Source organism: Artibeus jamaicensis, unplaced genomic scaffold (assembly GCF_021234435.1).
Source record: "Artibeus jamaicensis isolate MK-2021 breed Jamaican fruit bat unplaced genomic scaffold, CSHL_Jam_final contig_3109, whole genome shotgun sequence".
NCBI lineage: Eukaryota > Metazoa > Chordata > Mammalia > Chiroptera > Phyllostomidae > Artibeus > Artibeus jamaicensis.
In genome coordinates this window covers 2,201,054-2,223,990 of record NW_026521716.1, presented here as the reverse complement: position 1 = coordinate 2,223,990, position 22,937 = coordinate 2,201,054, and the positions used below count along the sequence as shown (strand labels likewise).

The 22,937-nt window shown below is 58.9% G+C and overlaps 1 protein-coding gene across 3 annotated transcripts; it reads left to right on the top strand.

Moving 5' to 3' along the window:
* The first annotated feature begins 5,459 nt into the window (after positions 1-5,459).
* Positions 5,460-18,216, top strand: DHCR7 (7-dehydrocholesterol reductase). 3 transcript variants are annotated; one of them, XM_053662933.1, is made up of 9 exons: positions 5,460-5,532; positions 9,706-9,875; positions 10,212-10,315; positions 10,720-10,942; positions 12,160-12,250; positions 13,151-13,364; positions 14,942-15,146; positions 15,989-16,120; positions 16,882-18,216. In XM_053662933.1, the coding sequence occupies exons 3-9, from the start codon at positions 10,218-10,220 to the stop codon at positions 17,344-17,346; spliced, it is 1,428 nt and encodes a 475-aa protein (XP_053518908.1). In that variant the 5' UTR covers positions 5,460-5,532; positions 9,706-9,875; positions 10,212-10,217; the 3' UTR covers positions 17,347-18,216. The 3 variants fall into 3 exon arrangements, with proteins under 3 accessions (XP_053518908.1, XP_053518907.1, XP_053518906.1); XM_053662932.1 differs by having other exon boundaries at positions 5,468-5,584; XM_053662931.1 differs by having other exon boundaries at positions 5,468-5,589.
* The last annotated feature ends 4,721 nt before the right edge of the window (positions 18,217-22,937 follow it).

The following is a 22,937-nucleotide window of genomic DNA, read 5'->3' as shown; positions in this document are numbered from 1 at the left end:
AGCCCGCGCAAGCCCTTCCCAGCGGTCCCGCCCCGCAGGGCGGACCTGGCGGAGATTGGACCGCGTCAGGTCCCACCCCTTTACCGCCCCGCCCCTCCCGCCCCACGTCTTGATCTCCGCGCCCACACCACGCTCGTGCGTAGCCCAGTCCTTCCCCGCCCATCGCCCTGTCCTGCTTCCGGGACTGTTCAGCTCCGCCCGGGAGCCAGGCCGCGCCTGCGCAGTGTGGGAGGCCCGTCAGAGGCCGGTCGACAGGGGGCGGGCTGCACCGGTGACCTACGCACCTGCGCCCTACAAGCCAACAGGCAGAGGTGTTGGTTGCCAGGTCCTGGAACGCTGGTGTCGGGGCAGGCCTGGCCCCTCCCCGCCCCTCTGTTTTATTCCACACTTCCCTGCAAATTGCACCTTAATGTGCTTCCGCAACTCGATGTTTTTTTCTGTAGTGTCCTTATCCTCGGGGTCTGCCTGGGGCTGGGCTGGTGGTACTGTGTAGAAAGGTGTCACAGCACCGGTCCAGGTGATTTGGGGAGTGTGTTTATTAAGGCCGGGCACGGTAAAACAAGGACAGGCTTAGGGTAGAAGAAGCAACAGGAGAGCGCACAGGCTGGGCTGCTTTTGTTGTAGAGCGATCTGATCAGACCACCGGGGAGGAAGGAGTGGGGGCGGGGCGTAGGAGGAGTTCATGAGGCCAGGGTGTAGGGTAAGTGGAGGCAGACTGTCTTCCTCCCCCAGGTGTGTGGGTGACTAAGAGGAGCAGCGTTCCCATAGCCTTGGAGGGTCCTGATAACCAGTGTTCTCACAGCCTTGAGGCTGGGTCCGATAAACTGTTCCCATAACATAGAGTGAGCTCGCCTGCACGGAACTACGGTAGTATGTTATGTAAGAGTTTGGCTGTTTTCTGGCTTTGTTCCCCTCTCGTACTAAAACGGGTAGGGGCTTTTCACTAAGGAGGCGCACAGCTTTGGTTTGCGTGGTCGCCCACCCGCCAATAAAGAAATGTCAACCATCCCTACCACTCTGGACATTTTCTTCTGTGTACTGGAGGCTAGAGTGTGTGTGTGCCAGGCCTTGATTGGTTGTAACACGCAAGCGAGCCAAAGCAGCCCCCTCGTTTCTTTCCTGTGACACTTGGAGAGAGCCCAAATGTCACGGAACAGCGACGGGGGTCCTGCTGCCTGCTGCCACCCGCTAGGTGAAATCCCAGAGGCAAAGGTTCGGTGACCCCTCTATACAGGGGCACAATCTGCTGAGATGAAGAGAGGGCTGGCTCTTGGGCTCTTTTACCTGGAGCATTACCTGCATTTTGCAACCAACCGTATGGGAAGGAGCTCTGGGCGAAGCTTAAGGGCGGGCTGGCCTGGCAGGAGGTGGCAAGTTTATTCTTCAGATAAAAGATAAGATACCGGGCCCTGGCTGGTGTAGCTCAGTGGATTGAGCTCAGGCCTGCAAACCAGACAATCGAGGTTTGATTCCCAGTCAGGGCACATGCCGGGGTTGCAGGCCGGTTCCCTGCAGGCCAATTCCCAGCAGGGGATGCGCAAAGGGCAACCATACATCTATGTTTCTCTCCCTTTCTCCTTCCCTCCCCTCTAAAGATAAATAAATTAATTAAAAAAGATAAGATACCAAAGTTGTGTAGCTTTTGTATCTTCTGTTGTTTTAGTTTGTAAACTAGCCCTACAGAAATAAGATAATTAAAACTAACAGGGAAAAGCTAAGAGAACCCAGCTGTTAGAGTTTAGTCTTAATTGATAGGTTTCAGTGATTAAAACTGTGACTGGATGGGCTTAAGTGACTGCTTTTAAATAAAGATGTCTTTCCTTTGTCACCAAACCTTTGCCCCTGGAATTTTGCCTAGAGGGTGGCAGCAGGCAGCAGGACCCCTGCCGCTGTCCCGTGACACTGGGGCTCTCTCAAAGTGTCACAGGAAAGAAACGAGGGGGCTGCTTCGGCTCACCGAGAAGTCAGAGGGAAGGGGGTCTTGGAGACAGGTTCAGGGGGTGAGCCCAGGACGAGCTGCTGCTGCCCACTGCTCCCCTGGCTGCAAGTCTCGTGGGGACTCTTAGAGTTTACGAGAAAGAAAGGGAAAAGTTCGTGCTGGAGAGAAAAAGCGAGGGCGCACTACAGACAGAGCCCAGTCTGGGTCCTTTGTCTTGAAGCGTTTGTCCCTCTTCTGTGGGTGGGAAGTCTAGGGGGGGAGGTCTCAGGGGAGGGTCTTAACAGCATATTCATTAGTTTGCCGGGTGTGGCCTTCCGTGTGTTGATTCATCAAAATGAGTGTATAGAGGGGTCAGGGTTATTCTTTGGTCAGTGCGGTCCATCTTTAAAGAGTGTCATTGAGAAGGGGCCGGGGCCCAGGCTGGTCTGCCCCAGCACAGTCTGGAATGTGTAAATCATTTGCTCCTGGGTGTCCTTGGTTCAGGAAGATGAGACCTGTGATCCACCAGCTGACTGTAAATTGTTCCAATTGTTTGGCCTTGGTTAGTTATTTTGTCTGTTTCCCTCATTCCTTTTGCCAAGGAATTTCCCCAGATTCTTACTAACCTGCCTCAGTATCAAATACATTCTTTACATCGTTTTTCTGCAGTTCTCCATTGTAAGAATAAGGCAACATTTCTCAGTTCAATAAGAGATAGGCATTTAAATTACTGGCAGCGTTGTGCCAACACACAGGGGCTTGCATACCCACGTGCCACTGCCCTTTCCATTCCCGCAGGTGTGCCCTTGGAGGCCTCCAGTTGTTTCTCTCTGCCTGTAGCTGGCAGCTTCTCCAGGGTCCGTGCTCGCCTGAGCAGTACTATGCAGGTGTGTGCTGTGTTGACATTGCCTGACTCCCTCTCCGAAGCATCGGCACCTGTTCACTACTTGCATTTTCCTGTCACTTGCACTCTTTAGTCCACTTAGAACCTCCGTTCGTGTGTGTGTGTGTGTGTGTGTGTGTGTGTGTTAGAACTGCAGCACTGTCACTGACGGAGTAGCCCACCCTTTTCTCCTGATTTGCAGAGCTACACCTCTGCTGGGCTTTTACGTGCTTCCGCATTTTAAACCCTGTATTTTGCTGTGTACAATGTGTGTCCACCGTTTTGTGCGCATTATACACGGGGTTATTATATCTATGGTGTGTAATTATACCCACGTATAGTGCACATCCTTGGTGTTCCCCAAAAATGTGAGCAAAAAAAGTGTGCATTATACACGCCCAAATATGGCAGCTGTCCCCTCTGCTTATGAAGTAGTGCCTGCTCGGGACATGTTGCAACCCCCAGAAAAGCACAAAAATGTGTATCTAGTAACTTGCTGAATCCTTATGTCAAAGCTGTGGGACTCGTTTTCATTCCCAGAAACCTCTTGGTTCTTCGAGTCAGCAAGGGCTGATTCCAGGCCTGGGGCCAGGAAGAGGAGGACCCTCCGACAGCAGGCTGTTGCAGAAAATAAGCAAATTCTCAAAGAATGAGGGGGACATGGTACTTGAAAAAAAGAATTCAGTTTGAAGGGGCTCCCACTGGCCAAATACAGCACAATTTGACTATGCAAAAGATAACTTCTTTTTTTCAAAGTGAGTGAGCGTATAGGATCATAACTCAGTGAGTAGAAAACCTAATAATCAATACTGACAAAAAATTAAATAGGAGAGGAAAATTGTTCACAAAAAATGCCAACTAATAGATTTTGAAGGCATGATGAAATGAGAAAATCACCCTTTTGCACCAAGAAGTTGGCGATTCAGGCCAGTTTTCACTGGACGCAAGATGCCTGGATGAAAGGTCGTTTGAGAACAGCATTAGGACACAGTCTCCAAGTGCCCCGCCCCCCACAGGCTACCTATTACCCAGGAGAGGAAAAGTGGAGGCATCTGGCAGAAACCACCTGACCACACGATTAACCTTTCCTTGGACAATGAGACAGAGTGACATCGTGTTGCCTCCTGATATGATCATTGGAAACACGACATCATCTATGTAGCATGTCATCCTGCCCCTAAACGCACAACCTACGTGCAAGGGGGAGGAAACCGGCCAGACCCGAATAGCAAGACTGCAAAAAGCTAGCCTGGGTTCTTCAAAACTGTCAGGTTATGGGAAACCCAAAAGATACAATGTAACACGTTGTAAAGGCTGGTCCCTGCTTCAGACTGAGGAAGGCTAAGCAACTAAATGCACCGTGTGGTTTCCTGATTAGATCCTGGGTTTTTCAAAGAGCTGTGAAGGACATTTCTGGGACACTGGGCACACTGAGTGCGGACAGATATACCAGATAAGAGCAATGCATTGATGCCAACTTTCCAGAGCATGGTCATTTTATTTTAGTAACATGAAAGAATATCCTTGCTTTTAGGAGGCCGATAGATGTATTTAGGAAGGAGGTCTCATCTGCAGGTAATGAATGGTTCTGGCGGGGGGGCAAGGGGGGGATATGAGAGGGGAGTTCCTCAGATCTAGGTATAAGGGTGTTACTTACTTTCTGGTTTGATCCCCTCTCAGATAAACAGGGCCAAGTAGATCCTCCGGCCAGGAAGCATGACGCCCCATGTGTAGAAAGTGGGGTCTGCGGACGCCTTCAGCTGCCCTTCTCCAGGCCTGCCTGACTACCGCTGCCTCATCCAAGGTCCTGCCCTTGCTAGCGTGGTCCGAGCCCAATGACTGATGGCTGTAGGAGTACATGGTTGGACCAGTTCCGTCCAGTGGGACAACTCTGGGCAGCTCTCTTAACACAGCAGCTTCCCCACGTCTTTGGCCACAGCCGAGAGAGAGGGCATGCTTTGTGACTCAACTTCTCCCTCTGCCCATCGCTGCTGCTTTCTCCCTTCCCACCTCCACGCAGGTGTGATTCCTAGTAAACATCCCACCCTAAACTCCAAGTCCTGGCCTCTTTCTGGGGAACTGGGCCGTGATGGCCTCCTAGCAGAGCGCCCTGTCTGCCACCCCTAAATAACACGGCTCCTCACACTGTCAACCTGTTACCCTGCTTTAATCTCACTATCTGACGCCCTATATACCTACTTGATTGTGTAGTGGTTACTGCCTCCTGCGCTAAAAGGCAGGGATTTTGTCTGTTTTGTGGACCCGGCACCTGGCCCCAGATGCTCTCTATTTGCTGCGCTCCTTGGAAGCCCCGTTAGCAGCTAGCAGAAGAGGAAACTGAGGCACGGAGTAAGAAGCTTGCCAGCGACCACGCGGTTGACGAGCAGCGGACCCTCGCGCGGGCTCACGCGGTCTTGACCACAGCGCCCATGCCTTGCTCCAGGGTGCCCGGCTTCCCGCTCCGCCCCGGAGAGGGCATCCTCGGAGCAGGCTCTCGGCCGTCAATCTCGTGCCCCGCCGCGGTGGAGTGGCGCGCACAGTGGTCCGACTCGGTTCAGGGGGCGGGGCTAGCCGCCGCGGCCAATCGCAGGACGCAAAGAGGCTCGGCGCGCAGGGGCCGCCTCCGGTTGGTCGACCACCGCAACACGCTAGCGTGAGGGCGGGGCCAAGGCTGGCTGTATCGCCGGGTCCAGGAGGGCTCAGATTTGAGGGCGCGGATCATCGAGCGCAGGTGAGACGGTCCTGTGTGCGGCGTGCGCAGGTGTGGCAGGGATCTCGCGCAGGTGAGGTAAGGAGGCAGGTGCGCAGGCGAGGAGGGGATGCATGCTCAGAGCGGGCCCGGGCTGCGTGCGCGCAGGTGAGAGTGGGCCCGGTGTTCTGGAGCCGTGCGCAGGCGGGGAGGGGCGGCCGGGGTGTAAGGGCGCCGCCTGGCCCACCCCCAGACGGCCCCTCGGTGGGACGCTGTGTGCCCCGGGTGTTCGGGAGCTCGCCCCGGGCCACCGGGGCAGAGCCTGGTGCCCGCTTCTGCCCCGGGTGCCCCACGCGAGCGGATGCAGCTCTCCGTTTGAGGAAATAACGGAGCTGCTGGAAGCAGGACGGAGACGCCGAACCGCTCCACCGGGGCGGGGGTGGAGGCCCAGAAACTGTAGGGAGTGTGCACACGGGCCGCTCTGCTTTTCCCGCCGTCACTGCTTTCCCTCCCTTAGCGACTTGCCGCCTCTTTCCTGGGCAGTGGATAATGTTACTGAAAAGGCTCTTACAGGTGGGGACTGCTAGGTAAGATTTCTGACAAAAGCTGAAACAGGGGAGGGGAAAGCTGGAAGGGAGGAACGTTGCCGATGCCGCCCGAAGCAGTGCGTGCCTGGCCGTCGGTTACTTCCTGTGCGTTTCCCGAGTGCAAGGCACCGTTCTTACTCAGTACAGCCCACGTATCTGGCCTCACCCCACTTTCCCGAATTGGGAAGTGACCTGGAGAGTCACATACTTAGAGGGCGACAGGGCGGAGGCTCAGACCCACACCCCGGCTACGTTGCTTTGGTTTGGGGCAACAGGTCCCCATGCCATGCCTGCCTTTGGGGCCTGGGAAAGGGGGCAGAACACCGTTCCTGGCACCCTCACCCCCGGACTCCCACGTTGATGTCGGCGTTGACCAGAGGGCAAGGATTCCTGAAAGTGTGTTTTCGGCTGTGACTTTCTGCCCAGAGCGGAGGAAGGAGCCGGTGGTCTGTGGCCCCAGATGCACCTGGTCTTGGAGCAAGGCGCCCTTCTCCTGCCCACCGGAGCTCTTCCTGCCGTCAAAAAGCGGGAGCCGGGCCCCACCGTGCACTGCATTGGGTGCCCAGATTTAAGACAGATGACCCAGGGGCTGCACAGTGGGGTGAAACAGACGCGTTCTTTGTGAGCAGGTTCTGGCGAGTCCCTTTTTAATAGGATTCTGCAGGGTCCTGTTCACTCTGTCAAACATGTGGGAGGCTGGGTGGAGGGAGCTGAGAAGCCTGGGGGCTGCAGAGGCCAGGGCAGGGCTGGGAGGGGGGACACTTGCCACCAGCACTGTGTGCAGGCGACACTCAGAAATGTCTGAGCGCAATTGGGCTGCTTCTCACACGATGCTCTTGTATCTTAGACAAGCTGAAACAAATTGAAAAAGTGGCAGGCCCGACAGTAGGTTTGCCCCACAGGACACTGCATCCCAGGACAGGAAAAAGTGAAGGTGCCAAAAAATTTGGGACACACCTGCTAGGTTGGATCGTGGGTGTGTGCATTGTGTAATAACCCCGGCAGCCATCTGGAGGAGGACACACCCAAGCCAGTGACTCCTGGGTATGGGCTGGAGGCAGTACAAAGGAGGAACTTGGACATTTGACTTTTGAACTTGGGTTATTAGATGTTTGAGCTTTCCAAAAGCAGAGTCAAAGCCAGGGCACTTGCATGTCCCCGGAGGCTGCCCACAGGGCCCCCCTGGGATGCCTGCCCGGCGCAGGTGAGCCAGGTAGAGCTCTCAGGTGCTGGGAGCTTGGGGAGCTGCCCACCCCACCCTGAGTCTAGTACGGGAGGCTCGTGACTCAGCAGTGTGAGTAGGGGCTGTGACTGCATAGGCAGGGGGGTGGGGGATGCAGAAAGCATCAGGTAAACCCAGGGCTCACCTGTGCAGTCGCCGTCCGCTGTGGACAGATGGCTTCCCTGATCCCAGTGAGAGCCTCAGGTGGTCCCACAGCTGGGACCCCCACGGCTCCAAGGGCCTGTCAGAAACTCCTTTTGTAGTTAAAGTGTTTTATTAGACAAGTACATTTCTACCAGGAAAATTGGGAAAAGAGGGGGAAAAAACCAGTTTCTCCAGTTAAAGCTGTCGGTGCTCGGCTTTTTAAATGGTCTTTTTAACGATGGACTGTCTCGCAACTTCTGTGCTGCGACACGCCGGGGAACTGCCTTTGCCTGTTGAGCTCGTTCTTTAAGGGAGCCAGTGACTGTCCGGGTGGAGGGCGCGCCATCGTGGCTCATCCGATCCCGCTGACAGCTGCGTGGGTGCTGCCGGTGTCTGTGAGTAAGGACAGCCGCCTCCAGTGAGGGTTCCCATGTCTGCGCCCGCTTACGCAGCCGCCTGCACGTGGCTCCGGAAATCGTCCTACAGGGAGATGCCGGTCTGCTTGGCCTCCGGGAGGGCAGCTGCCCGCCCCCTCGCTGATCCTGGGTATTATCATTCATGTCCGTCTGAAGGCCAGTTCGGGGCATGTCTGCGTTTTTCAGCCTCTACTCCGCCTTCACCAAAGCTTCCGGAACAGGCCCCTGCTGCTCCGACGTTACTCTGACACAGTGTGCTTCTCCGTGGGTGTTAGAGTAGTGCCCGGGGCTCAGAGCCTCCACGGGGGTCCCTGCCCTCATGTTCTGAAGTTTACCCATGGCTTCCTGCGTGGAGTGGGGGGAGGGGATGTCCTGTGGGCCTGGCCTTGACCCTCTAGGTCTGTCAGAGACAACTCGCTCCTCCGTCTTGCCTCACCCCGTCCATCTGTGACTTGGGCCTGATTGTGCCTGCGCTCCAGGGCCCGTGTGAGAGCTCGGTGAGGTGGCGGGTGGCTGCACCTTGGCAGGTGCTCAGAACTGAGGCCTAGCAAGTGCAAAGAGCAGCCTGAGGTCACACAATTTGAATTCCCAGTGGGGACATGTTGGCACCAGGAGCTGGTCCTGCTGAGAACTTGCAGCCTTGATGGTGACCATTGGGCCGCCCGAGCATTCACCGTGCCAGCCCCCAGCGCTTCCCTGCCATGGTCCTGGCTCCAGTGTGTCCCCGTATTACTAAGTCCTTGAGATGCCAGAAAGCCACCACAGGGCCTAAGCCATCAGTCTTGACAGTCCCAGCTTGTCAGTGGTGACGGGTGCGTGGCGTGTTGGGACCATGCAGCGAGGTTGCGGGGGTGGGGTTTGGGGAGAGACAGCGACCTGGGGCTCTGCCTACATTAGGGCCACAGGTGGGGTGTCTAGGGCTTCACGGGTCCTCTGGCGGTTAACTGGAAGCCTGAGCGGGGGATTAGGGCCCCGGGAGGGGGAAGCCGGGTTGGCTCAGCGGCCCGTCATCCCGGCTGCCCCGGCTTCGATCCGGTCCCCTTCCCTGGCAGCTGCGCCTTGAAGCTGGCCCCATGCTCATCAGGATGGACGTGTCTGAAATGAGTGCTTCACATCCGGCACAGACACGACATCCGAACATCTAACCCCAGTCGCTTCCGCCACATCATCCCCAAGCCCTCAGGGACAGCGTCCCTATGGCTGTGGTCTGGAACTCACACCTGTCGGGGAGCTGACCGGGCGCCAGACAGCCCACTGTGTCCCTGTGTCCCAGGTGTGGGACACTACCCTCTTCTATCCAGCTTTAACGGCGACCACAGATCCTCACGTGTTGGGTGTGCGTGCCCCACATGACCAGAAGGGTCATGGTTCACGAGTGTGCCGGGAGCCAGCTCCCAGCCCACCCCACATCCTGCTGCTCTGTGCAGTAACGCCTCACCGGCCCCTCGCATGTGCCGGTGGGAGCGAGCACGCTCTGGGGCCTGATGTGGGAGACAGCACGGCGAGCTTCTGGACGTGTTTCATGGGCACATGCACTCTGGCTGTCGGGGTATGTCTGCAAAGAGAACGCCTGCCTGTGTTAAGGCTTCACGTCCATGAACCTCCACCCAGTCCCGCCGCGTCAGGAAGTGGCCACTACCGTCTGGGCGCTGCATGGGCCCGGCAGAGAGGCTCCTGTGGGTGTCACCCCTCCAGGGGCCCCTTGCGTCTCCCAGCTCTGGAGCGCGTGCCTCTCGCTTGGTTGTTGCAGCAGTGAGCCTTGAGTAAATCTCACCTGGGCTCCTACCTGCCTTGGGTCCCGAGCGCCAGCTCCCTGAGTGTCCTCCATGACTTTGTGTCCCTGCAGGACTCTGTTCGGTGGGTCAGGAAGAACCAAGTGGGCCTTTTGGGTCCTAAGAGTCCAGCGATTTGGAGGGACCCTCGTTCTGCTGTGGGCCTGTCTGACCGACCCTGGAGGCGGGCCCTGGTTCGTGGGCCCGGGGCGACCTTCCGGCTGTGAGGAAGTCAAAACAACAGGTACCTCGCCCTCCGCATCTGTCCTGTGAGCCTCAGGGGAAAAACGAAATCTGCCTAGGGTGCCTCTCTGACCCCACTTGCGGCTGTGGGTGGCCGGGGATGTTACACGTGTGTAACACCATTCCATGCTGTGGCAGAGGTGACTCTGTGCTGAGTGAGCTCTGCGCCAGGTTCTGGGAGAGCCCAGCACGATGCTCTCTTCCCCGCCCGGACTCTGCCATCCAGGACGAGGTTGAGCTCGGGTCAGGGAGGGGGGGCTGGTCTCACAGGGCCCGTAATCCTGGTGTCTGTCCCCCACGGGACAGTCTGAGCTGGGCTTCTTTCTCCTTCACGCAGGGCCCTATGGCTGCGAAACCCCAGCCTGGTGCTCCCAAGTCCAGGAGTCTGGGCGGCGCTGCCCATGGTGGGGACACCACCCGCGGACAGTGGGGCCGTGCCTGGTAAGGCTCCTGCCCGTGTCCTGGCTGGGAGACGGGGTGGGTCTTAGTGACGGGCACCGGCCTTGGCGAGGGGTTGGGGGGCGGTTCACGGCCCGTGACAGACATTTTGATTGTTGGCTGTCGCGGAAGCACCTTCTCATGTTATCGAGTAAGGACTTAAAGAGGAAGAGAGAGAAAACACATTCTCAGGCCTACTGGTGTCTCCGCTCTGACGCTGCTGCCGTGGTTGTTCTGGGGGACGTGAATGGGGGTGGGTGCGCGTCCCCCACTGCCTGTTCAGACGCTGGGCCCTGGGCTTTCACTGGGTGCCCTGGGGGTTGGCAGGGGACCCCCACGATGAGGGCGGAGCAGTATGTGGGGGGTCTGAGGACCGGCCAGCCCAGCGTGCCTGTCTGCGCCCGCAGGGAGGTGGACTGGTTCTCCTTGGCGAGCGTGCTGTTCCTGCTGCTCTTCGCCCCCTTCATCGTCTATTTCTTCATCATGGCGTGTGACCAGTACAGCTGCTCGCTCACGGCCCCCCTGCAGGATCTCGCCGTAGGCCGCGTGCGGCTCTCCGACATCTGGGCCAAGACGCCGTCTTTGACGAAGGAAGCGGCCCAGATCTACGCCCTGTGGGTCGCCTTCCAGGTGAGTCCCCCTCCCCCTTCTGTGAGGTCAGGGTGCTGGGTGGCCCCTCTGCCAGGGTGGTCCAGGCCACTTGTCCTGGCGTGGACTGGCGTTCTGATTCCCGGGACCCAGCAGGACATCCCCTGTGGCCAGGTGTGGGTGGCCCCCCGGTCAGGCAGCGGGCGTCCCACGTGCTGCGGTGCGAGCCCCTTCGGTTCCGTAGCGGCCGGCTGTGCACCGGGGAGCCAGACCCCTCGGGCACACGGGAGGGCCTGGGAAACCCCGTATGTGACAGCAATCTGACCTTACAGTGGCCGGTGAGAAGGGGCAGCCAGCCCCAGAGGGACACTTGGCTGCAAAGCCAAGGCCTGTGTTCCCACTGGGGGTCGGCTCTGGCCAAGGGTGTCCTTGGCCGTGCTGGGACCCCCTGGCCTCCCAGCCAGCAGGCGGTCCCCTGGAGGAGGCTCTTTGCCCAGTGCTCCCGGCGAACACCTGCTGCTTCTCACCAGGACCCGGTGTTTCTGGGCAGTGGGTGAGAGTGCACGGCCTCCGGGCTGCCTTGCCCAGGAGGATAGGGCTGGCGGGACAAGTTGTTTCCCCCCAGGGCCCTGCCTGCGGGTTTATGTCCCCACGCACGTCAGTCCCTGTGGGCGTGAAGTGGGCAGCCTGAGTCAGTGGCCTAGATTCGGACGACCCAAATGTCTGTCCAGGGCCGCGCAGACAAACACGTATGGCCTGTGCACACAGTAGAGTGTCCTTCAGCCGCATGCATGTGGCAAGTCCGGGACCTGTGAGTCCGTGGAGACAGAAAGCAGAGTCAAGGTTGTCGGGAGCTGGGAGGAGGGGCAGGGAGCCCCAGGGGGTGATGAGAACGTTCTGGAATGGAAGAGGGGTGGTGGTCACCCAGCCCCATGGATGTGTTGGTACCGCTGACCCGTGCTCCTTAAAAAGGTGCCTTTGTGGCCTGGGGCCTCTCTCCTGATTGTTTTCAATGGCTCCCGACGTGAGAGGGACAGACAAGGGCCGTTCTGCTGCGGGACCGAGGGAGCCCTTGGGGGCAGGACATGGGGACTGCGTAGGTGGCACGATTTCTGCTGCTGAGACACGCACCAGAACTTCCAGAGCTGCAGACCCTCCTGGGTGACTGCCCCGGACCCGGCCTCTGGCGTGTACTCGGTGCCTTCCCGTCTGCCCCTCAGCCGGGCCCCCCGGGGCTCAGCCTGAAACCCCTGTTCCAGGTGCTCCTGTACGTGGCGTTCCCTGACTTCTGCCACAAGTTCCTGCCTGGCTACGTGGGAGGCGTCCAGGAGGGCGCCGTGACTCCTGCAGGTAACTGCCGGGTGTGGCCCACAGCGTGTCCCTGTCCCTGTCCTGGTGTGGGGCCCCCTCCCTCCCCTGTGAAGTCTTCTCACTGGCCATGCAAGCAGGCTCGGGGTGTCCTCCGCACCTGGGCTTGTGACAGCCGAGGGCAGCTGGGACTGTCCCGACCTGAGGTTGAAGGTCACGGTCTTCAGTGCCCCATGGCCAGCTGCTGTCACTGGACTGATGGAGCCCCTCCTGCCGAGAACACCGTGTGCCCGCCGGCCCGCTTGCCCGCGGCGCCACAGGGCCACGCTGAGCCCTGAGTGCTGCGGTGGGGGGGTCAGGCAGTTTATTGGCAGGGCACCGGGCCGGGGCTGTGTCAGCAATGGTCTCTTTAGGGTAGAGGACAGGAACTAAACCTCCTGTGACCTTAGTTACGTGTGAGCTGTCAGAGCTTTGTGCTTCCCCAGACACGTTTTTCTGTCATCTCGCACCAAGTGTCCTTTTAAACACTTCTGCTGGAATCCGCTTTACGGACAGGCCTCTGGGCCCTGGCGGGCATACCGTACAAGCCCTGGCAGTAGGCCCGTGACCACCAGAGTACCTGGACCTTTAGTCAAGCCTGTCCCTGCGCCCCTGCACTCCTGCGCCCTGACCCGCTGCCCACATCCGACTGCGTCAGCTGCCGGCTGCGTGGCCATGCAGGGCACTTGGAACCAGAGGCCTCACCTGGGCGCTTCCCTCTCCCCAGACCTGCAGGCAGGAGCAGTCGGCCCCCGACCAACAGTGTGAGGTGCGCCCCGGCAGTCACCTGGGCCCGGAGGTGCCTCAGCAGCTGGGGGCAGCGCGGGCGCCCCAGACCGGGACCCGCGCTGGCTGCTGTCACAGGTGGGAGCAGGCTGTCATGCTTCGGTCTTCTCTGCACAGGGGTCGTCAACAAGTACCAGGTCAACGGCCTGCAGGCGTGGCTCATCACGCACCTGCTCTGGGTCGCCAACTCCCACCTCCTGGCCTGGTTCCCTCCCACCATCATCTTCGACAACTGGATCCCGCTGCTGTGGTGTGCCAACATTCTGGGCTACGCCGTGTCCACCTTCGCGATGGTCAAGGGCTACCTCTTCCCCACCAGTGTCAGAGACCGGTACGTGCTGCGCAGCCAGTCCCGAGAAGCGGGTGTGTGCACTGCCACCGCTCGTCTTGTCTGGGACCCCCGGACGGGAGCCGGTGCACCCGGCGGGCTTGAGCGTCCATGAGGGGGGGCAGCCTCGTGCAGCTTGTTCGGTCTGGGGGCCGCCTTTTTCAATGTCGGGTGTGGCTCCGCCTGCCTGAGGAAGGCTGCAGTGACCGTGGCCAGGACCGCCTTTGGTGGCGGAGTCTCGGGAGAGGTGACGTATGTCCCAGGGGCACAGAGAGCACATCGCCTCTGTCTCGGGGACGTCCTGGTGGCCCGGACCAGGTTTGGTGAGGAGACTCGTCATCTCTGTGGCTGATGTGGCTGCTTCCCGGGAGAGTGCTCTGTCCTCGGGGACGGTCGCAGACTCTGTCCAGCAGAGTCACCTGTTGTGGTTGACGACGAGAATCAATGCACAGGCGACAACAACCCTGTGTGGAAAAAGGGAACAGGCACAACCACTCTCTCAAGGGGAGAGCGCCTGTGGTGCCTGGCCACTCCCTCAAGAGGGGAGCGCCCCGACCTTGCCTAGACAGGCTTGTATTGTTTTCCTGGGGTCTCACATCAGAGAAGGATTTATTATCTATCACACAGAACGTTATTGTCTACGTTGTAGGTATAATCAAGGAAATAAAAATATCATGCAGAGGGGGATGGCGATGAGCTCATTAGCTCTGACCTTGGGAGAGCTCATGCAGGCTTTGGAAGTTCCCTTGAGGATAGACAATACACATGTGTTGCTTTAGACCAGGGTGATGGAGTTTTAGCAAGAGCAAGCCATAGCAGTCTGTATGCATTTTCTAGGCCTGATTCCCACGGGAAAACTCGGTTTGAAGGTCTGGCTCCTGCCCACCACTTCGCATCTGTAGGTTTTCCATACAGAGCTGAGTCACATTTGCCAGGCCAAGACAAACCGGTCCCCTACAGGGGAAGCCTTGGGGGAGACAGTTGTTACCCCCCCATGCATTTTTCCATCTGTCTATTCATCCACCATCATCCACCCACCCATCCATTTATTTCTCCATCCATCCACCATCCACTCTCCACCATCCGTCCATTTACCCACCATCCATCCATTATCCACCCACCCCCAACCATCCATTTCTCCATCTGCTCATCCACCGTCCATCCATCCATTTATCCCTTTATTCACCATCCACCCCTCACTTTTTGCCCTCCTCCTCCCCTATCATCACCCACAGGGGTTGGCCGGTCCTCCTGCCGACGGGTGGAGGCAGTGGGGCCTTAGGCATGAATAAGACTAGTTCTTTAGGCATTTGCCCCAGGGGCCCAAATACACCAAGTGTGTTTGCTTTCACCAGGACACTCAGGCTCCCAGGACGTGTCCCGGTGCCGGCAGGGCACGCCGTCTGCAGCCGTCAGACTCGGGGCTGGGCAGGGTGCCTGGGCTCCGGTACGCGCTCTCCACAGCTCCTGCCAGCCCTCGCCCGGGTTGCCTGGCGCCCGCAGCCCTGTGGCTGCGCTGAGCCCGTGTCCAGGCTCCTCGACATACTCCCTGACAAATTGTATCTTTTCTTTGTTTCTAGCAAATTCACAGGCAACTTCTTTTACAACTACATGATGGGCATTGAGTTTAACCCCCGGATTGGGAAGTGGTTTGACTTTAAGCTTTTCTTCAATGGACGCCCTGGGATTGTCGCCTGGACCCTCATCAACCTGTCCTTTGCCGCTAAGCAGCGGGAGCTCCACGGCCACGTGACCAACTCCATGATCCTGGTCAACGTGCTCCAGGTGGCCTGGGTGTGGCCGTGGGCGGGGCTGGTGGCTCTGGCACCCTCTGGGCTCTGGGAAGACCGGAGAGCCGGGTGGGGCTGAAAGGCCCTAATCCACCACGTTTAGAAGGGGGACAGCCCCTTCCCGTGTCACCTCTGGGGCGCAGGCTGCTGAGCCCATGGTGGGAGAGTTCTGTCGCCACAGGCCAGGTGCCACAGGCACCGCGGTTCCCACGTCTCAGGACGTGAGTGGTCCTGGCCATAGTCACACTTTGTGGCCTCCAGAGTGGTTTCCCACGAGGTGCCCCCACGTGGTCCCTGTGGGTCTCAGGCGTCCCCTTCAAGGTGGGGAATGAGGGGTGTGACCTACCTTTGTCCATCTGTAATGAACATCGTTCTTCTCAATCCCACGGGACACGACGGTCACCCTGCTGTGTGGGCCACATTATGTGTGCCCTGGTGCCACGGAGACAGCGGGCAGGGCACATGCTGGGGGACACGCCCTGTGGGTGAGAGGCTGCCCTGCACTGGCATTTTACGTCCCCTCCTCCGCAGGACATCCTGCACCTTGTACCCGGAGCCACCTTGCTCCATTCCAAGTGCCCCTGCCCCGCCTTGGTGCCACCTCCCAGGACATGGTGGGGCGCCTTGTTCCATCATCATTTTTGGGCCCTGCTTGTCCTCCAACCACGGACTCCTCAGGAGGAGACTTCCTGCCCACCCCTCACCACCACCCCCCCCCATCAGCCCTGTGGCAGGCCCAGTGCCAGCCCCGCCCCTATGAGGCCCCGCCCCCATGGAGGCCCCGCCCCCATGGAGGCCCTGCCCCATGGGTGGTCCATAGCTGCTCTTGCTTTGCAGGCCATATACGTGCTGGACTTTTTCTGGAACGAGACCTGGTACCTGAAAACCATCGACATCTGCCATGACCATTTTGGGTGGTACCTGGGCTGGGGGGACTGCGTGTGGCTGCCGTACCTGTACACGCTGCAGGTGAGGGGCGGGGTGTGGGCCCACGGGGTCCCCCTGAGGGCGGACATGCTGAGCCCTGGTGGATCTTTGCTGCTGCGTGTCTGTGGTTGGGGGCGCCCCCTGTTCCCACAAGGGGTGGGGTGAGTGCAGGACTTGGCCGCTGTGGCAAAGCCCCACAGACACATCCCCGTCCCGGAGGCTAGAGTCTGAGACCCAGGTGTCACAGGGCCGGTTCCTCCTACAGTCTGTCTCCTGGGACGCCCTGTGGACGGCCACCCCACGCCCCACACGCCCGTCACCCTGTGCGTGTCTGCGTCCCGATCTCCCATTCTGATGAGGGCACAGGTCCCGTGGGGTTAGGACCCCCCGCAGTGACCTCCCTCTACCCAGGTCACTTGTGTAAAGACCCTTTCTCTGTGGTCACTTTCTGAGGTGCAGGGTGTCGGGGCTCCCACACGGCGACATGAGGGACAGCTCAGCTGCGCTTAGAGGTGGTGGCGCTCGGTGGCCTGTGGGTGAAAGGGGTGATTTGGGCGAACCGAGTGGGTGGAGGGGTGTTTCATGTTCTTATTTACTCAGATCTCAACTCGTAACGGCCCAGAGGGTACCTTTCCTGCTCTTTTTGTTCCGTAACTGATTCCTGAGGGTCTGGGAGGCCTCAGGCCCCTGCTGGGCGCCCTCACTTGTGGAGAGGAAGTCCAGGCCCAGCGCAGGCAGGTGGGGAGCCGTGGGCGAGCCCGGGCCGGGGCCGCGCTGACCGCTGCCCTGTCACCCGCCCGCAGGGCCTGTACCTGGTGTACCACCCCGTGCAGCTGTCTGCACCCTACGCCGCGGGCGTCCTGCTGCTGGGCCTGCTGGGCTACTACATCTTCCGGATGGCCAACCACCAGAAGGACCTGTTCCGGCGCACGGACGGCCGCTGCCTCATCTGGGGCGCGAAGCCCAAGGTCATCGAGTGCACATACACGTCGGCCGACGGGCGGAGGCACTTCAGCAAGCTGCTGGTGTCGGGCTTCTGGGGCCTGGCCCGCCACCTCAACTACACAGGCGACCTCCTGGGCAGCCTGGCCTACTGCCTGGCCTGTGGCGGCGGCCACCTGCTGCCCTATTTCTACATCATCTACATGACCATCCTGCTGACCCACCGCTGCCTGCGGGACGAGCACCGCTGCGCCAGCAAGTACGGTGGCGACTGGGCGCGATACACCGCCGTGGTGCCTTACCGCCTGCTGCCAGGAATCTTCTAGACGCCCAGGGCTGTAGGAGTGTTCGGAGCTGGTCTGGGGGGGACCGACATCCCAGCTCCACCCTCTAGAAGCCTTTGTCTCCCCTGCAAAATGGAAAGTGCCCAGCACAAGGCAGGCATCTCATAACTGTCCGCGTGTCCCTTCCCCGAGTCCCGAGGGGACTGCAGGGGTCACCGCAGCTGCCTCCTCACCAGCAGAAGTGACCAGTGTTCTCTGTTCAGTGTTCCGAGCGTAGGAGGATGACTCTGTCCCTTCTGCCAGCTCATTGATGTCGGTGACTGTCCCCCATCGGGGACACCCGGTAGGGCGTATTCCAGCTTCTGGGTCAGGAGAAGCAGGACGAGGGTGTGCCCAGTGCCAGGTCATGGCCTTCAGCCCACAGCTGCCATTACTGCCTGCTCTTGACCGTGGGCTGCTCCGTCAGCGTCTGTCTGCACCGCACACACGACATTGAACTTGTCAGCAGAGAGGACTGCGGGTCGCTGCACGAGGAAGGGGCTTCTCTCTCTGGGTCCGGGACACCCGTTCGTTTCCGGTGGCTCACTAGTGCCAGGGTTGGGAGGACGCCAGCTAGGGCCCTGAGCTGGGGCCTGACCTGAGGTCCCTGCACCTGCCGAGATCCCCAGCGCCCGACCCCCTCTGGCATTTGGCCACCCAACAGCCCGTCCCAGTGACTGCGCACAAACCAGCCCACCATTCAGGGCCCCCGGTGCCTTCTCCAATGAGGCCTGTGCCCCGGCCTTGGGAAGGGGTCCCCCTCTCTAGTGTTTTCTTAACCTCGGCCGCTCCCTCAACCCTTGGGATGCGCGAAACTGTTCCCATCACTGCCCCAGCAGAAAACAGTTCTTGGTGATAAAATTCCCGGTCCGACTCCTGCGTGGTTTTTGTTTCTGCTTGGGCTCCATTTCTGGCTCGCAGAGGTGATGCCGGGAATGTCGGCCCTGGCACCGGGATGCTGCCTCGGAGCCCCAGGTAAATACCTGGGGGGGCACTGGGGCGGGGGTGAGCGCCCTCCCCCCAGGGCGGCAGCCCTCTGTGGCAGCCGTTTTCATGCTGGGTGTAGGAGTCTGTCCGTTTGCTCCTGGAATAAGTCCCAGCTCGGCCTCCTGTCCCCCCAAGCAAGTGAAAGAAGATGCCAGCAGGTGGGTGCAGACTTGCGTCACACCTGGAGAACCTGAGGCCGGAGCCCGGGACAGGGAGGGGTCAGAGATGGGACAGGCAGGGTGGTGCCTCCATTCTAGTCACAAGCCAAGCAGAGACCAGCGGCCTCCTGAGCAGCCCGCAGTGGTATGACCGGGGTCCCATCTGCCTTACTGGACGAGTTTCCCAGTGCTGGTGCCCCGCCCTGCCCTCTCCAGCTTGGGAACGATGGGTCCCAGGTGGCTGTGTTTGCCACCAGCTAAAATTCACCAGCGAATTTTAGCAGGGCCAGGCAGCCGGCCCTGGGTGGCCGTGAGCGATGTGGACCACACCTTTTCCTCCTTCGGACCCTGAGCGAGTTCATTGCAAGGGGGCTGAGTGGGTGGTTGTGCGCTAGGAGCTTGGCTTCCCTGACCTGCAGCGGCGTGACCCTGGGCTGGTGGCCAGGCTGCAGAGGGCATTGTGCCTGTCTCAACTGTGAGGCCTGTGTGTGCGGGTGACTGTCTCCAGCGCGGTGTGCTCAGCAAGCACCTGGTGGGCTGTGCCCCTCCCTCGCTCCTGCCCTGTGTACACACTGGGATGAGGCCGGTCCTCCTCAGTCAAGCGCAGGGCGACCTGGGACCCACCTTTGTGCACAGTGAGACTAGGACAGGCTGGCTCACGCCACACTCACAAAGCACATCCCATCCCCAGTGAAGCCACAGCCCCTGGACCTCGGGGAGGACGGCCTGGCCTCCTGCGTTGCCCTGGGGAAGGGCTGTGGGACTGTGCCCTGGGGGCCAGTACCAGGGAGATGGCGAAGGCTCTGTACAGGCCGAAGGGGCGGAGGTGGTGCCCTTCAGGAAAATGGCTCTGTCCCCTGGGCCACATGAGGTGTGGACGCCCCCAGGACAGGGCAGGTGCAGGAACCCCAGCCGGCACATCCAGAGGGGCCGCTGCCCTGAAGGTTAGAGCCTCCCGCCTTCTGCCTGTGATTCCGGCCTGGTGCTCCGGCTCCCAGGCCCCTCCCTGCGGGAGGTTCCCAGGCTCGGAGTCTAGTTCTCTGCCGTGGAAGACTGGCTTTTCCAGTGTGGAACCAGCCGGGCGAACTTGAACCAGCTCCCACGGCTCCGCCATCCTGGCAGCAGCCTTGCGCGAGCCGCCTCAGACCCCCAGCTCCCTGTGGGCAGAAGGCACTCCTGCCCCGTGAACTTTAGCCTTGGCAGCTTGCTCCGAGGGCTGCGGGGCGTCAGGATCAGCCAATCGGTGAGGCAGGAATCAGAAGTGGGCGGGAGTGGGGCGGAGCAAGAGGCCCCGCCCTACCAGCACCTACAATTCAACCGCTGCCTGGCCACGTGTTGTATTACAGGAGAAATGTCAACGCCCACCCTGTAGCTCCGCGCCTGGCAGGCTGCGCACCTCACACACTAGTCCCGCCACCCTCTGCGGGGCAGCTCTGCAGGGAGGCGGGACCCTGAGTGGGTACAGCGGCCCCGCCTCTCCTGGAGCTCGAGACGGGGAGGGAAGCAGAGGGGAACTGAACTCTGATGGGGCGAAACAACTAAAGCCTGGGCAGCGCCTCTGAGACGCGGTCTTCACACCCTGCACAGGAGCAGAGGACAGGGGGCCCGAGACGAGGGGGCCAGGGGCGCTGTGGTGGGGTGTGGGGGCAGTCCTAGCCCCTGCCAGTAATTCTGGTAACTCCGCTGAAGTGAGAACCCACCCTCATTTGAGAAACAGACTTGGTCGAAATGGACTGAAGAAGAAACCGAAATTTTGAATAGCTCTCAATCAGTTAGAGAAATTGAATTCTTTGTTTAAAAATATTCTGCCTAAGAAACACCAGACCCAGATGCACTGACTGGTGGATTCCATCAAGGTTTCTAAAGAAATAATGCCCATGTAATTGCAGACATCTTCTCGTCTCTCAGGGCATGGCAGGACACCCCATAGCCCATTTTAGGAGGCCAGCAGAACCCTCGGCAGAGGACTTGGCAAGGGCATTATGAAAAAGCAGAGTTACTCTCCAACACCTGGTACCAGATCTCCTCAGAGGTCCTATCAGCATGCTGAACCCACTGTATTTCCAAAGTCCAGTGCGCCGCCAGAAATCCCGGGCTGCCCCGGGTGCGCAAACTTGCTTTAACATCAAGAGACCAGTCAACATAATTCGCCACACGACCAGAACAAAGAAGACAAAGGGCCCTGGCCAGGCGGCTCAGTTGGTGGGGTGTCATCCTGTGCACCAAAAGGTTGCAGGTTCAATTCCCAGTCAGGGCACACACTTGGGCTGTGGGTTCGATCCCTGGCCAAGGCATGTACAGGAGGCAGCAGGTCGATGTCTGTCTCCCTCTGACGACAGTGGACGTTGGGTGAGAATGAAAAACAATTTAGCAGAAAAACCATTTGCTCACATAAAGAGAAAAACGTTGCACAAACTGAGACACTGGTTCATGATGAAAACTCAGCAAAGTGGGACTAAAACAGAACACTTGGCATCTGATAAAATATCACCAAACCACCCGCAGCTAGCATCGTCTTCTGTGGCGAGACACTGACTTCGAAGTCCCCTGGTAGGACAGAGGGTGAGGCAAGGGGGCCTCCCTCGAGCCTTGTTTATTTGGAATGGCAATCTCAGAGATGACAAGAGGCGAGAACACTCACAGAAAGGCACAGACTAGGAAAAAAATTAAGTCCATTAGTCAGCTCACAAGACTGATGTGCCAAGACAGCTAACTCAGCAGCCTGGCCTCCCCAGAAGGGCCCGTCTGTGGGGAGGACCCCGCATGTCCTCTGCGGACGGATTTAGCAGGGTGCCCAGCTGCTGGGACGGCTGCATGTGGCTGCCCCAGAACTGTGGCTTTGTCCAAACGACACGGCCTCTGCCGACACCTGCCTTCCTTCTGCGTCTGGGTCACTGGGATGTGTAACGGAGCTGCGTGTGTGACCGGCCTCCAGAAAAGCCCTGGGTGTCGAGTGTCTGATGAGCTGCCCCGGGCGCCCGCCTGCGCCGTGTGGTCAGGGGACCACAGCCTCCCCTCGGGCCTGCACCGGGAGGGGTCACCCATACGCCCACTCCTTCGTCCGACCTTGCTTCGTCCCTTGTACTGCAACATGCTGGTCCCCTAGGTCCTCCCATAAGTCACTGAGCCTGAGGGTGGCCTCGGGGACCCTCTGGCACAATGGCGTCTGTAGAACACATTAAGGGAATTTATCAAGTTTGTAGAATCCAAGGTCAATGTTCCATTCCTACCCTAGCACAAAAAAATAACTGGGCACATAAAGATTTTGGGGGAAAGCTCTTACTAGAGCGTCCCAAACCAAGAAACTCTGAGAACGAAATTTAATGTTAAAAGCGGGTGACGCGATATTCCCTGACATCTACGAGGTGTTTCGGAGAGAACGTGAAGGGGGCTTCACAGGGAGGGGACATCCCTGCCTACTCACTGGAGGTGGGGCCAGGTGACAAGGAGCCTTGCAAGTCTCGGGGGAAAGAGGGCTTTGAAATGGCAAATTTTTAGTGAAAAAATATTAAATACAGGCTTTGGGTTCACATGGATACCCATAGGAGAAAAATTAGGTCACATCATAGAAAAAAATTGAGATTGATTGCTGACCTATACATAAAAGGTAAGAAAATCTTAAAAAGCAAGAGACTGGTCTTGGTTCTGGGAAGACTCACCAACAGGACGACGGGAGCGCTAACCGCTAAAGAGAAAGAATCAGCATTTGGACAGAGCTAAGAGCAAGGTCCCGTGGAAAGATGCCCCGGGACAGAGTGTTGAGGCGGGTCTGGGGTATTTGCAACGACGCTTGCGGCCACCAGAGGGAGCTCGCTTGAGTGCTCAGGAAGAGAATGTACAAATGATCTTTTTTTTTTTTTTTTTGTAATTTTTAAACTGATTTTTAGAGAGAGAGAGAGAGGAAGGGAGAATAGACATCGATTCGCTGTCACACTGACTCATGCCTTCACCGGTTGATTCTTGTATGCATCATGGCTGCAGATTAAGCCACCATGGTGGCGCACTGGGACGATGTTCTGAACGGCCGAGCTAGCAGGCCAGGGCCGGACAAGTGACTTTTTAACAATGAGAAAGCGACTTGGACAAAGCGACCCACGAGCATGAAGACACACCCCGCACCATCTGTCACCAGGAAAATGCAAATGAGACAGGCAGAGAGGAAGACAGAGGATGTTTCCCCCCAGGGGCTGGGCAATGCAAGGGGACAGGCACACCTTCTGGGGACCAGAAACAGCCTGTGTCTTAATGCTCTTCCTCGGGGCAGGCAGGGGAGACAGGTCCCCCACAGTCGCCTGAAATGCACGTGCCGAATCACCTGCCCTGGTGTATCTCTGTGAGGAAGGCGCCAGGCCGGCCAGCGCGCCCAGATGAGCAGAGACCCAGCTCTCCTTCCCCTGGGCCTGGCATCTCCGCCGGCCTGGGCAGCGCTCGTGCCCGGAGGGCCACACG

Excerpts from the sequence above, each read along its gene's own strand:
- DHCR7 (XM_053662933.1), top strand. The coding sequence starts at position 10,218 with ATGGCTGCGAAACCCCAGCCTGGTGCTCCCAAGTCCAGGAGTCTGGGC. Across the intron at positions 10,316-10,719 it reads GGACAGTGGGGCCGTGCCTG|GGAGGTGGACTGGTTCTCCT; the intron begins GTAAGGCTCCTG and ends CTGCGCCCGCAG. Across the intron at positions 16,121-16,881 it reads CGTACCTGTACACGCTGCAG|GGCCTGTACCTGGTGTACCA; the intron begins GTGAGGGGCGGG and ends ACCCGCCCGCAG.